A 14,284-nucleotide genomic window follows, 5' to 3' on the forward strand; every position below is an offset into this window, starting at 1 on the left:
GGACGTGACTGGGGCTCTCCCCTACACCTGCCGCTTCACAATCCTAGGCGGCTGGAGTCGGGTCCCGGAGTAGGGAGCTCCTCCCTGCCCCCAGCTCTGTGGCTTCCCCAGAGAGGAGTATGAGGGACAGAGGTCAGCAGGTCCCGGCCACGGGGCGGCTGGGAGCTTGCTGGATAGTCCTGAGCCGAAGGGAGGAGGAAGAGGAGAGTGGTGAGTTGATCAGGCGTCGGGTGGCTGAGACGAGTATCCTGGCCCCGCAGCGCTCAAAGCAAATCACAGCCCCTGTGCCAGAGCAGAAGGGGCAGTCGACTCTGTTCTGTGCCTAGAGACTCCGGGGAGACGGCGGGAGCCGCCCTTCCGGCAACAGCCGACTGGCCCTTTGGGGGTGGCGTTAAGGGGCTCTGCGGGAGGCTGGAAAGACGGGGTGAGGTTGGGCTTTCCCAACCCCTATTGTCACCATCCTTGCTCTCCTTCCTTGGGCGGGATCCTTTCCGTACGACCCGCTGGGGGCATGTATCGCCTCCGGCCGAGCATGCTACCCCCGAGGGGCTGAGGTCCGGACCATGTCAGCCCGGAGTCCCCGGCCCCAGTCCCGCCGCTGCCGCCGCCTCCTGCTCTGCTGCTGCTGCTGCGGCCGCCGCTCTCACCTCAACGAGGACACTGGCCGCTTCGTATTGCTGGCCGCGCTCATCGGCCTGTACCTGGTGGCTGGTGCCACTGTCTTCTCTGCCCTGGAGAGTCCCTCTGAGGCAGCGGCGCGGGAGCGCTGGGGCGCTACGCTGCGCAACTTCAGCGCGGCGCACGGCGTGGGCGAGGAGGAGCTGCTCGCTTTCCTTCGAGACTATGAAGCTGCCCTGGCTGCAGGTATCCGAGCCGATGCTCTCCGTCCGCGCTGGGACTTCACCGGAGCCTTCTACTTTGTGGGCACCGTGGTGTCAACTATAGGTGAGGAACGCACGCGGTAGTCCTTTCCCTCTTTTGCTTTTCCCCACATCGTTCCTTCTCTTCTTTCCTCTTTTTTCTTTCTTCCTCTCTTTTTCTTTCCCCTCTCATTTGCCCCCTTTCTCCTCCTTGTTGTTTCCTCTCCCTTTCCCTTCTTTCTTCTAGATTCTTTCTACTCCTACCCCGGCCCTTCCTGACACTTCCCTTCCCTTCTTTCCTTTTCTCATCTTTCCCCCTCTTCCTGCATGGTGCAGAGCACTGACATGGAAGTAGGGAGTCAGGGCCTGCAAACAAGTTACTTTGTCTCTCTGGGCCTCAGTTTCATCATTTGTAAATTGAATTTTTTTTAAATAAATGGAGCTAAAGTTCCTTTCAGCTTAAGAATTCTTTGCTCCTTCTCTCACCTCCTCTTATTTCCCCTCTTCTATCTCCTTTCTCTTCTCCTTACTCACTTCTCTTTCCTTTACAATCCTTTATCTCAAACCCCTTGGCCCTAAGTCCTTCTAATAGACTAATTTTTCCTTCTTTACATTCATTAAATATGAAAGTTCCAAATCTGTAAGATCACAAATGTTGATCAGCAAACATTTTTATGCTCTATTTCTGTTTCCTTAAGTTCCTTCGTTTTTTCCATCACTGTCTTTCCTTTTTCTGCACCTTTTCCCATTTCTTTTGCCTTTGCTTTCCCTAACTTTCTTGATAAATTCTTCCCCTTTTTTCACTTGCCTTCAGTTTTTTACCCTAAACTCCTTCAGCGCATATACCTCACCATTCTTCTATTCTTCCCCCATAACTTTCCCATTACTTTCCCATATAATCCTATGTTCAATTGTTACATGTAAGTGTAGTTGGCAGTTGCTGTGTTTTTTCATAACTCACCACTTCAAAGAGTTTTGAAGAAACAGCTCTATTCCAATTCAGTGGAACTTCAGATCTGTCCCATAGGTTCTAGAGAAGGGTGGCACTTTGATGCTGCATAGTGACCAATGAGAAGGATCCTCATTGCAGTAAGGAAAAATGTGATCAGCCATCCTGTTTCTCATTTGCTGCCCTTTGCCATTTCTGAAGGGTGGGATACACTGGTATGTGTAGGCAAAAGAACTTGTGGAATCTCTGTCCCTGGCGAAGATTGGGGATGGGCCAGTGACTTCCAGCTGGGAGGCAGGGGAATGGACTGGTGACTAGTCTTGTAAGATTCTCTATGCAGGATATAAACAAACCAAAAAGTTTCTTTTGGGGCTAAGGGGATGGATGGATCTGGTTGTGTACATGTATGTATTTTTATATATGTAAAGGTATAGATATATAGATATGTGGAGGCTATAAATGGCTCCTTTCCCTACAACGATTTTTCATGTGTCATGCTTTATATGTGTTTTTCTTTAAGGGAAGAGGCAAATGCAGACTGTCTAAGACAAACACAAACTGGATAAAAATACACTTTAAAAGCTATATTATGTTGTTATGGTGATTAAAGATACAAAATAACCAAAAAAAAAGTTCCTTTTAAGAGCTTCATCAAGTTGCCATAGTAACTAGAGTTTTAAAGTGCTTTGAAAGCGCTGGCACTGCCAGCTGAAAGATGACATCATGTGCACACTCACATTGACTCTACCCTGAGTGTTATAAATGCACTGTGATCCTTTATACCCTCATTATTCCATTCAAAAGAACACCTGTGCACACAAGCAATAGACATGTCATACTGCTCCTAATGACATGCTTCGGCTCCCTGATGAATCCTCTTGTCTGAAGATGCAGTTGTTGGCAGTCACCTTTATTCTTCTGGCCCATGTGTTCCCATGAGAGGGTAATTGTGTTTGTGCTCTGTGGATGTCCTGCAGGCCTTAGTCAGCCCTCTTTCTCTTGCCACCTCAAAAGTGGCACAGCACATATCATGAATGGGACTTCCAAAGCGTGCTTCAGCTATTTAAAAAGAATCAAGATCTCATGTTTGAAAATTGTTCTATGCCTTGTCTTTCTACCTTCTCCAGTTTTGGGTTGCTCCATAGTCAAGCCAAGAGGGACTATATTATCTTTCTGGGGTTTGAGAGTGTTCTGTTTGGTTTTTTTTTTCAGGAAAGTGATACATTTGCACAAGCAATGCATTGAAGGGTATGGCTGTACTTTCATATTACCCAGATGAGTGTTATGGGATTTAGAACTGGAAGGGATCTTAGAAATAGACTAATCCAATCCACTACCAATTAGGTGCTATAGTAGATAAACTGCTGGGCCTAATGACAGGAAGACCTGAGTTCAAATCCAACCTCATACACCTATTAGCTCTGCGACCTTGGGCAAGTCACACTTTACCTCTGTCTTCCTCAGTTTCCTCAACTGTAAAGTGGGGTTCATAATATTACCTACCTCACAGGGTAGTTGTGAGGATCAAAGGAAATAATCTTTGTAAAGTGCTTAGCACAGTTCCTAGCACATAGAAGGCACTTGATAAATGCTTATTCCTTCTCTCTCCCCCTTCATTTACCGGAAAGGAAATTGCAGCCCAGAGAGGCTGATGACTTACCTAAGGTCACACAAGTAGTAAACACTAGAGCTGGGATTCAAACCCAGATTCTTTGGATCCAAATCCGGTACACTTTCTACTTCCTCCCACACATCACCTCTAAAATGTGCTACAGGAAAATTTTAGTTTTAGAATGAATCTATATTCATGGCCACAGAACCAACCCACAGGAAACTTGGTGGAATGATTTCTTACGGTTTGTTCAAACGACCATATGAACAGCAGGGTCCCTGCCAATGTTGGTTTGAGGCCACAATTGAAAATGATCTCCTCTTTTAATGAGACCCTTCTTCCCAGCATAAAGATACAGTGCAAGTAGCCAAATAAAGAGACCCTCTCTTTGTGAGAATGGACTTGTGTTAAGAAAAGAACCTAAATATGTCAGTTTCCTTAATATATGATACTAATCTCATCTGCTCCTTGCTCATCACAGCTCCTTGCCCTGAAATCCCCTTAGTCTTGAGAGTCATTGTTATTATCACTGCCGCTTTTGTCTGCCCAACAGTTCAGAGGGCCCAGGGGTATGTCCCAAATCAGCAATCAGGGCTCTGCCTTCTCAGCACTAAGTGGAATAGAAAATGAACAAATATCCACTTTTTTTGCTTGACTCACCCAGGCAACTTATGTAATTCATTTACAAATATGGAATTTGTTAGGCTTACATGATCTGGTTTGGTTGTCTACATGATCTAATTAAATTTTTTTCCTTCTTTATGCTACATTAATTCAGTTTAATGATTCCCTTGAGTCTCTAGAATATGGTATTCTTGATCAAAAGGTCAAACCTTGTTTTCCACATGGCAAGGCTTGCACCGTGTGTAGATGCTGTGGTCAGTCTGTATCTCAACCTTTTGTTAGTACCTACATGACCCCCAACAAGTCACCAAACCCCTATCAGCTTCAGTTTCCTTATCTGCAAAATGGTGATAATGATAATTCCTACCTCAGAGAGTTTTTGTGAGGTTCAAATGAAATCATATATGCAATACACTCTGTACACCTTAAAGCACTCTATGTGTTAAATAATTTTTTTTTCCATCTTAACATATTGTTACTGATTATTACCTGCCAGTCAATTACATGGTCATTTGTTAAGATAGCTCAAATGACTTGATAATCCATTTAAGGTATATAGATAGGCATGTCTTTAGAATAAACTTTGTTTTGTCTTGTTCAAAAGATTGTGTCTGCACAGTACCAGAACACCCAGATGAAAATAGAAAGAGGCAGAGCTAGGGGCAGCACCAGGGTAGATGTAGCAAAGGGAGGTGAGAATCTAGAGTCCTGCTAGGCAACAGAAGTTTAGCAGGCACTCACTTCCACCACTTTGGGCTGTAGTAAGGCAAGCTGTAAGAGGAGGTAATGTGGTATAATTGATAGGGTGTTGTATGTGAAGTCAATTTTGGTTCAAATCTTACCTAGGGTACTTACTAGCTTTGTAACCCTATGCAAGTCTCTTAAAATCTTTAGCCTCATCCGTAAAAAGAGGGAGTTGCTGTTGATGACATCTAAAGTCCCCATCATCTAGGTTGGAAGGATCAGGAAAATATCACAAGCCAAGTGGGCAATAAACTGAAACAGTCTAGACAGTCAAGGGCTCAGAGATAGGAACCAGTGAGTATGGGAAACCATAGGGAGCTGTGGTCTTACAGCAGAGAACAAGCAGCTATATGCTTTTTGCTCATTGTGGGTAGACAGGAATTTACAGATTTGTGCTTGAAGCCCAGAGGAAGAAACAGAGTCCTAAAGACACTTCCTCCTGATAAAGTGAGGGGACAGATGTTAGACCTATCAGGGGAGGATCTGATGGGAGTAAGGCATAAAATGAGATGCTCGGACTTTTGACACACATGATGATGATATCATCATCCCAGAAGAAAGGACATAAGAGATCAAATTTCAAGAAGGACTGAGGTGCCCTTTCAGGAAGACACAATTCTAGAAGACCCAGAGGAAAATGGAATTGGTCAATCACCTCAATATTTGCTCTATAAAGTGCCCAACATCTGGGCATTAGACCATTTTTGCAGACAAAGTTCATATCTAACATGGCATAAAAAAAGATCTGGCAAATTACTGAGTTGACTTATGCTGTGTAAATAGTCAAAATGTATAGCGCAGGTGAAAAGGAAATCTGACTTATACACTTAATAAGGCTACACTGGTTCAGAAAGCTATGTAACTGTCAATTCTCTGCCTTTTTTACATTGATTGAACAGAAATACAGAGAAATCATCAGATGTGCTGAATTTTTTTTAATGTGAATCTGAAACAAAGAGATGAGTAGGGGAACCTGGGTTCAAATCCCAGCTCTGCTACATATTGCCTGTGTGACTTTAGGCAAATGATTTAACCTCTCTGAGCTTCAATTTCCTTATCTATAAAAGGAAGAGTTTACACTGGTTAGTTCTGAGGTCTAAATTTATGATCCTATGAAGGATGTAGCCCCAGCCACGTTGTTCAGAGCTGTTTCAAGGAGGCTAATAAGGATAGCTTTGTTCTCAACATCTTGGAGGAGAGGAATCCTGTGCATTTTCTTCACTTACATATGTTTGAAATAATCTAGCATGACTTAAACAATTCATCATTTTACTTCCTAAAGGATTTTGCACTGATTTACTTGAATGGATTAAAAGAAACTGCCTGTTGGGGCTTTAATTATGCAACTGCTGTCAGATTTGTGTGTGTGGAAGAGGAACATATTTAAAAATCTTCTTCAAATGGCAGCTTGTTATAAACAGAAATATTTTTGCCTCCTGTTATTCAGTTCTCGGGAAGTGTATTTTAGCTGCAGAACTTCTAATCATGCCGCTATCCTAGACTCAGAGAAGAAGGTGTGAGAGGTGTCACGCTTGGCACAGAATAATTGAGTTTGCTGCTTTCAGAATTAGGGATGCTTAATTATCCAACCATCAGATTCATAACAAGGACTAACTTTTCCCTCCCATCATATAAATGTGGATTTTTAAAAATAAATGTTTCTGCCACAAAGGAAATTGAGATGTTAAAAGACCTAAATGTCAAGGCAGTATTAAAACATCAGTTCTCCTCTGACACATATGCTCTCCAACTGGGAAGCTCTTGTTTAGGCACATTGGAGCTCTTTAAGAAAGATGCTTTTAACCTGTAATAGAATATATTTTTGAAGAGAGAGAAAATCTCTCTTGTTTATTTTTCCAGTGTTGAAGAGGGAGTTTATTATTTTAGGTTAGGAGTTCTTAACCTGGCACCTGTGAACATGTTTTTAAATTGATAATCATGTTTCAGTATAATTAGTTTCTTCTGTAATTCTGCATATTTTATTTTATGCATTTAAGAAGGGGTCCTAAGGCTTTACCAGACTGCCAAAAGGATCCATGACACATGAAACTGCTTAAGAATCCCTGCAAAATATCCTGTCTATATCATACACACAAACACACACACTCAGGGGAGATTTAGCAAATTCAGTGAATTAGGTCCCTGCGGCTGAACTACAAGTTCTGTTGTGGTAGATTGGCTGTGGCCTATGTTAAGCTCCATGCCAGGGGCAGAAATTCCTGTGAGTAAGGGGTCCAGATAGGTCTGTTGGTACCTGTCCAGGCCCTGGCGAATATATATTAGCTCCCTCTCCTTAATGATAGCTGTCCCCTCAGAGAAGTCCTGGGCATAGAAAAGAGCATTATTGTGAAGTGTTTAAGAAGTGAAATAACTACTAGAGAATTATGGGATGTGGTACAACAAGAGAATTTTATCTTCTCTCTAGGAAGCATTCATTAAGCATCTACTACATGCCAAGTCCTGTATCTTTCCCCACCACCCATATGTACCTGGGGATGACCTGGCCTGGAGGAGAGAATGCCTGGGACTTGGACCCTGCTGGTTTACTGGACATCAGCCTGGCCTTATAGCCTCTATGATAATAATACCATTTTTAGGGTGCAAAAAGATCCCAGTCATTGATAACCATCTTCCTAAATGAAGAGAAAATTCCAGAGATAAAAATGCTTTCTTAAAAGGAACCTTAGAAAAATCATTTTGTCTAACTTCCTCATGTTATAGTCAATCAATCAACAAACACTTATAAACTACCTACTATGCGCCAGGCACTATACTAAGTGCCGTAGGTACAAAAAGAAGCAAAGGAGAGTGACTGCCCTCAAGAAGCTTACAGTCTAATGGTAGAGACAATGTGCAAGCAAATATATACGAAACAAGCTTTGTGTGGAATAAATAGGAAGTAGTTAATGGAGGGAAAGTACTAGAATTTAGAGGGATTAGGGACTTCCAACAAAAGAAGGGATTTTAATTGGGACTTAAAAAAAGCTTTTTCAGGTGAGAAAACTGAGACTTAGAAACAGTAAGTGATTTCCTAAGGTCACTCAACTAGTTAGTAGAAAAGCTAGGACTAGAATACAGGCCTCCCTTATTCCCTCTCTTTGTTGAAGGCCCCTTCAACTAAACAGAACCCATGGATTGTGTCTGGACTGAAAAGAGCTGTGGTCTTCTCCCCTCAAGGTGATCATTTATAGGATGGTGCAGGACACAAGCACCCTGAAACAAGCTGAGGACGTAGAGGTGAACAAAATAGATAAACAAGGGTGCTACTAATCAATTATAGCTGTCCTGCATAGGATACGTGATGGTGACGAGGATGCAGGGTGAATGGAGCAGTCAGGGCCCAGTGAGATTAACTAAGAATGGTTTCCTGGAGGAGATGAGTTTGAGCAGAATGTTAGAGGTTGGAAGGACATGACTTGGTAGAGAAGGAAAAGGTATTGGAGATTTCTAAATGACAAGCACAGTCTCCTAGGCAAAGATGAGGTCACATTTATGAAAATTACCAACGGAAATTATGCTTTTTATATTAATCAATATGATGTGTGTAACAAATATACTTATAATTTAAAAATCACAATTCCGTTCATAGAAGGAACAAGCTTTTTTATAGTGCCTACTGTGTGCTAAGCACTTTTTACAAATATTATTTCATTTGATCCTCATAGTAACCCCACAAGGTAAGTGCTGTTAATTATACACATTTTACAGCTCAAAAAATTCAGGCAAACAGAATTTAAATGACATGCCTTGGGTCACACAGCTAGGAAGTACCTAAGGTCAGATTTGAACTCAGATCTTCCTGACTAGTGGCCCAGTCCTTTATTCACTGCACTACTAGCTTCCTCTGCTTCACCAAGGTAAAATCTGTTTTACCTTGATACTGATTGGTGAGTTTGCTCACTTGGTATAAGGGGAAAAAAATCCTGGGGCCCTGGAGAATATATGAGGAGGCATCTGTGTGGATGAAAGCAGGAACCCCTCGGAGGCAGGTAGCTGCTCCTTTGTGGAGACCTGGAGCTGGGTCAAGAAGTAGGATAGGAGATGCATGCATCTGTAAGGTGTCCTTTTGTCTTCCTTTGTATCTGCAGGGCTTAGCTCTGTCACTGGCACATAGTAGGTGAATAATAAATGTGTCTTGGTTGACTGACTGTAAATGACATCATTTCCACAGGAAGTTTGGCTCTCACATTCAGCAGGACCATACAAACCTGGAAACCTAGTCTTAGGATCTTGGCTCATCTTTAAGGCAACAGAGCACAGTAGAAAAAGTATCAGATTTAGAGTTTAGCATGAGACTTGGGTTTGAATTCCAATTCTACCATTCAACTACCTTACTACCTCATTACTTGTGTGTCCTTGGGTGAGTTATTTAACCTCTCTGGGCCTCAGTTTTCTCATCTGTAAAATAGAACTATTGGATTATATGTCCTCTAAGGGCCCTTCCAGCTTGACGTCCATGATGCTACAATTCTGTGACTACTTCCTTTACTATGCTCCAGGCCAATACCTTACCCCTTTTAGAGCATTAAGGGGGGAAAAACAAGGGACTTTCTATAAATGCTTAATGGCTCAGTCATCAGTATATTGTGACTTTCCCCAATGAAGTTCAGCAGAGGTATAATCCAAACCATGAAGGAAACCCCAAATGGGAATAAGTCAGCAGCAGCCACACTTGTACACAGCTCTCTCCCATCTGGCCTTTGACCTCTCTGCTCTGTCTTTCTCAATTCTATCAGCTCTTCCCAGGATCTGTAATCAAAAACAAAGCAGGTCTGGCCTTTCAGGATATTTCAAGACACTATCTTGTCCAAAGTATGCAAAAAATTCTCCTTTTCCCCTTACATAAGGAACAAGATAGGAGTTCTTAAAAGGAACATTTACTAGCAAATGAAGAAAAAAACAAAGCAATAAAAATAAATTATACAAGTATAAGAACAAAGAAGATTACAGATCTTTTTCTGCATCTAGACACCGCTTGCCTTGGCTGACACATAGTTCCTCCTGCATACACAATCCACATCCAATTCCCTTATTTCAGCCCTTTCTAGGAAATGTCTTTGGCTCTAGTACTTAGAAATACTACCCTCACCTGTCCTCTCTTTCTCTCTTTCCCATTCAATTTGTCTGAAGTATTCACCAACCAGTGGTTTATCCTCTTGTTACTCTCTTGCTATACTCCTCAGGAAACACACTTTAGGATTATAGAATTTAGAGTTGGAAGGAACCTTAGAAATAATACTAATAACTAACATTCAGATACTCCTTCAAAGTCCATAAAGTACTTTCCACAAAATAACCCTGTAAATTAGATAGCACAAATCTTATCACACCTGTTTCACAGATAAGAAAATTTGGGCTCTTTCTGAGTCTAAACCAGAATCCAGGCCTAGTTTCACAAGCAGCCATCATGTGGTCTCGACTGCCCTCCTTCTGCAGCCAGTCAGCTTCAGATACCAGAAATAGACTGTCCTGGCTCTTTTACACATCAAATTCCAGGCTGCGCGTTTGACTGCTCACTAAATTTCTTGTTGGAGTTGGGGAGATAACTAGTTCTCAGTTTATTTACAGAGCAAATATTTAACTGATGCTGAGCTCAAAAAATGAGAAAGCACTCATTAGGCCTTTACTCTGGGACAGGCACTATGACAAGCAATGGGAATAAAAAACAAGTCAGTCTTTCAGTCATTCAGTTAACATTGATTAAGTGCCTACTACATGCCAGGCACTGTGCTCAGCATTGGGAAGACAAAGAATAGTGAGATAGTTCCTGATCTCAAGGAACTTATATTCTAATAAGGAGGGTGTGGCCAGGGAAGAGAGTTTTGGTTTGGTGAATCCCTGGGATGGTGAGTTGGTCCATAGAGAAGCCAAATGACATACCCTTCCAAAAGCCATAGTACTGTTTATTTGATAACTGAGATCAAGAGGCGAGAAGCTGGATGAGGGATTGGTCGCAAGACCGAAATGCCTCGTGGCAAGGCCGATGGCAAGATGTTAGCTGGATGAGATGTGAAGCATCACCTTATCTGGTCTGGAACAGGTTAGATGGTATAGTGAGCTCGTCAAGTTTGCAATTACTCAAGACAGGTCAGCCCCGGGATGTTAATTCCAAAGCTGAGTAAGTAGGTTAACTTCCCCAGAGACTGGGGCCATAGATTCTGGAAGCCCAGAGTGCCAACTTTTCTCTAGGTGAGGAGAAACAAGGCAGCAGCCATGGTTGGGCAGATTAAGATGGCCTGGGTGGATGGCTGGATGGGATGAGAATCTTCAATGATCGACGAAGCTCAGGTGACCAGCTTTTCTTGTTTAAGAAGGGACCTTGAGAAACATTACGTTGCTTGACCACCGATGCACACAATTTTTGCATTCATGGCCAAAGATCCTTACTTCTTAAAGCCTATGATTGTAACAAATTGACCATCCCTTTCCCCCTCTTCTTCCTCCCCCTTGATCCTGTGTCTCCCAACCCTATCCCTGTTCCTTCCCCTGAACATCTAAAAAACAACATACTAATGCTTCAGAGGACAGAGTGATTGGACATAAAACGTTTAGATATTTTCCCAGTCCATAGTAGAATATGGGTTAGGAAATCTTTCCTTAGAGATCGCCAAGTCCAACCTTCTCAAACAGCAGACTAGAGAAATTGAGCGAATTGTTCAAGGTCGCACAGCAATTTGTGTAGGTCAGCATTCTTCACACTATGTCCTCAGGTTGCAAGTGAGCCTGTAGACCTGGATTCAGGAAGACCAGAGTTCAAATCCAGCATCAGACACTTACTAGGTATGTGACCTTAGGCAAGTCAATTAACCTGTATCTTCGGGGATCAGAATAGCATCTACTTCGAAGGGTTGTTGTGAGGATCAAATGAGATAATATTTGTAAAGGGTTTAGCACAATGCCTAGCACATAGTAGGTGCTATATTAATGATAGACATTTTTATTATAGGTTCTCTTTAATAATTTGCCCTGCAGATCCCCACTGTCTCCCTTCATCTTCTCTCCCCCACCCCAGTATGTGATCTTTGAAAAATCCTATCATTAAGTAATAATAATTAATAGTTTCCACCAGTACAAGGAAGGCCATTCTCTTGCAGGCACTGAGTGCAGGAAAGATAGAAATAAGGATTTATTAAACACCTACTATGTGCTGGGCTCTAAGCTAACCACAAATACTATCTCATTTGAACCTCAAACAACCCTTTGAAGTAGGTGCTATTATTTGCCCCATTTTACAGTTCAGGAAACTGAGGCAGACAGCTGTGAAGTGACTGGCCCAGGGTCATAGAACTGGTATGTGTTCAAGGCTGGATTTAAGCACAGCTTTACCATTAGTGAAGTCCTACTTGACCTTAGCTAAATATACTTAAAACAAGTCAAGCACTAATTAGGCCCAAGTGTAACCCTGACTTGGTGAGCTCTCTGTCCTCCTTCAGGACAGCAGGGGTGTCCAGGAACCTTCCCTGATTTTCTTATACTCCTGACCATATTTGTCAATGTCATGTTTCTTTTCTTCAGCCTCCTGAGGCCTCCATGATTTCCTACAGGGATGTCATCTTTAGTTCTCTGGTCAATCAATCAAACGCCAATTCTTGTGACACACCTTGTATTTCTGTCTGGTGCTGTTATGTAATAACAACTGGATTGTTATTGAACTTTTTAGTCTGCATGCCTTATCTTCCCAGCCGAAATCTTCCCTTCTTCATAATACCACCTCACATCCATTGCCGGAGCACTTTACCTTCCTCAGACCATTTCCATTTAATACATTATTTTATTAAATATTCAAAGCAAATCCACAAGTTGGGTTAGGTCAGGTGCCTCATAAGAACCCAGATTCAGAGCTGGAGAGGCCATGGGAGATCAAATGGTCTAACACTCTCATTTTACAGAAGAGGAAATGGAGAGAGGTTAAGTGAACTTGCCCAGGGTCACAGAGCTAAGTAATGTCAGAGCTAGCCTTTGAACCAAGGGCTTCTCACTCCCAAACCAGTGATCTTTTCAATTTACCTCTCTGCCTCCACTTTATATGAATTCAGGAAAGATGTTTAATGAATGAAGCAACTCATGTGTGTTCAGCCTTGTGCTAGGCACTTTGGGAGAAAAAGAAAACAGTCCTTGACCATCCTTTTCTTTCCTTCAGTTTCAATTCAATTCATGAAACATTTATTAAACATCTACTGTGTACATACTGTGCTATACTCTTCTAACCTTGATGATCCACTGTTGGGCCTAGAGGGTCTGGGGGTATAGCACTATCACCTCCACCAAGGGGCCCTTCAGCTGTGGACTCAGTCATATGGTCTGACTAGTGGAACCTGGCCTCTAATGGGGGAGCAGGGGAATGCTAGACTTCCTTTTCTCACATCTTTGGTTTATTAAAACCACATTGTAGTATCTCAGGGTCTATTTATTTAAAGCTTAAGTTTTAATTCACATTTAGGGTTCCCCCTCCAAAAAGTAGAAAAATCCTTATTATGCATTATGGATCACATAAAGTATAGGTATTCCTTTCCTATGCATGAAAGAAATGTTAAAACACACCAAAAAACTCAGACATTCACAGTAAGACAAAACAGGATTCAAGAACTTATAACTACAGTTATATTCTCTTAGGAAGCTGATCCTTAAGACTCATTAGAACATGAAGCAGTTCATGGGATTGTTGAGTAAGCATTTTACATTTCACCTTGGTTCTGTACTGTCCAACAACACTCACTACATGCCCACTGTTAAAACAACCAAAGTTGGGTCAGTCAGCCCTCTTATGAGTGGCTGTCCTCTTTGATTCAAAAACTTCCTCTACTTCTAGCCAGCTTCACTCATTGGACCTGGGACCTCTCAAACCCGTGCCTAGACATATGCACCTTTAGACTGATACTCAAAAAAGGGAAACTCAAAATAATGAAAAGAAGCCAGAGGTCCAGGTGCAAATTCACTTGGTTGAGCCTTTGCTCCTCCTAGAAGCAGTGGGAGGATAGGAGGAAAAACCACAGTCCATCTCTCCATGCCCTTTGGAGGGTTCAGAGACAGGGCATGCTACTTGCCACATGGGAAAGTTGAAGCAAGAGAGTGATTCAGAGGGAATCTTTTAACTGATGCAGTGCTCTGACCTCCTGCAATGTCACAGACTGGGGGGAGGACTATCCTATAGTGTACCTCAAGCTGCATTAAGAGAGACAGAACTTCCTGGAATAGGGAGGCCATCATCTCAATGCCAGACCTTATCTGGACTCTTTTGTTCAGTTCTGGGCACCGTGGTTTAGGAAAGACATTGATAAGATAGAGAGTGTCCACCAGGATGGTGAAGGACCTTGAATCAATGACATAAGGATCAATTAAAGGAATTTATCCCAGAATGGAAAAGACAAAGCAAAACTCAGAAGGAGACATGATAATTACTTTTAAGTATCTGAAGAACTCTCATGTAAAGAAGAGATTAGATTTGTCCTTTTTGACCCAAGAGAGCAAAACCAGGAAAATGGTGGGAAGTTGAAA

General features: G+C 42.3%; 1 protein-coding gene across 1 annotated transcript in view; it reads left to right on the top strand.

The window, feature by feature from the left end:
- Positions 1-563: 563 nt before the first annotated feature.
- Positions 564-14,284, top strand: part of KCNK12 (potassium two pore domain channel subfamily K member 12) — a 52,113-nt gene continuing 38,392 nt past the window's right edge. Inside the window, exon 1 of the mRNA XM_036748124.1 lies at positions 564-945. Within this exon, the coding sequence (XP_036604019.1) occupies positions 564-945 (382 nt within the window). The remainder of the gene's footprint in view (positions 946-14,284) is intronic.

The sequence above is a fragment of the Trichosurus vulpecula genome, chromosome 3, assembly GCF_011100635.1.
Source record: "Trichosurus vulpecula isolate mTriVul1 chromosome 3, mTriVul1.pri, whole genome shotgun sequence".
Lineage (NCBI taxonomy): Eukaryota > Metazoa > Chordata > Mammalia > Diprotodontia > Phalangeridae > Trichosurus > Trichosurus vulpecula.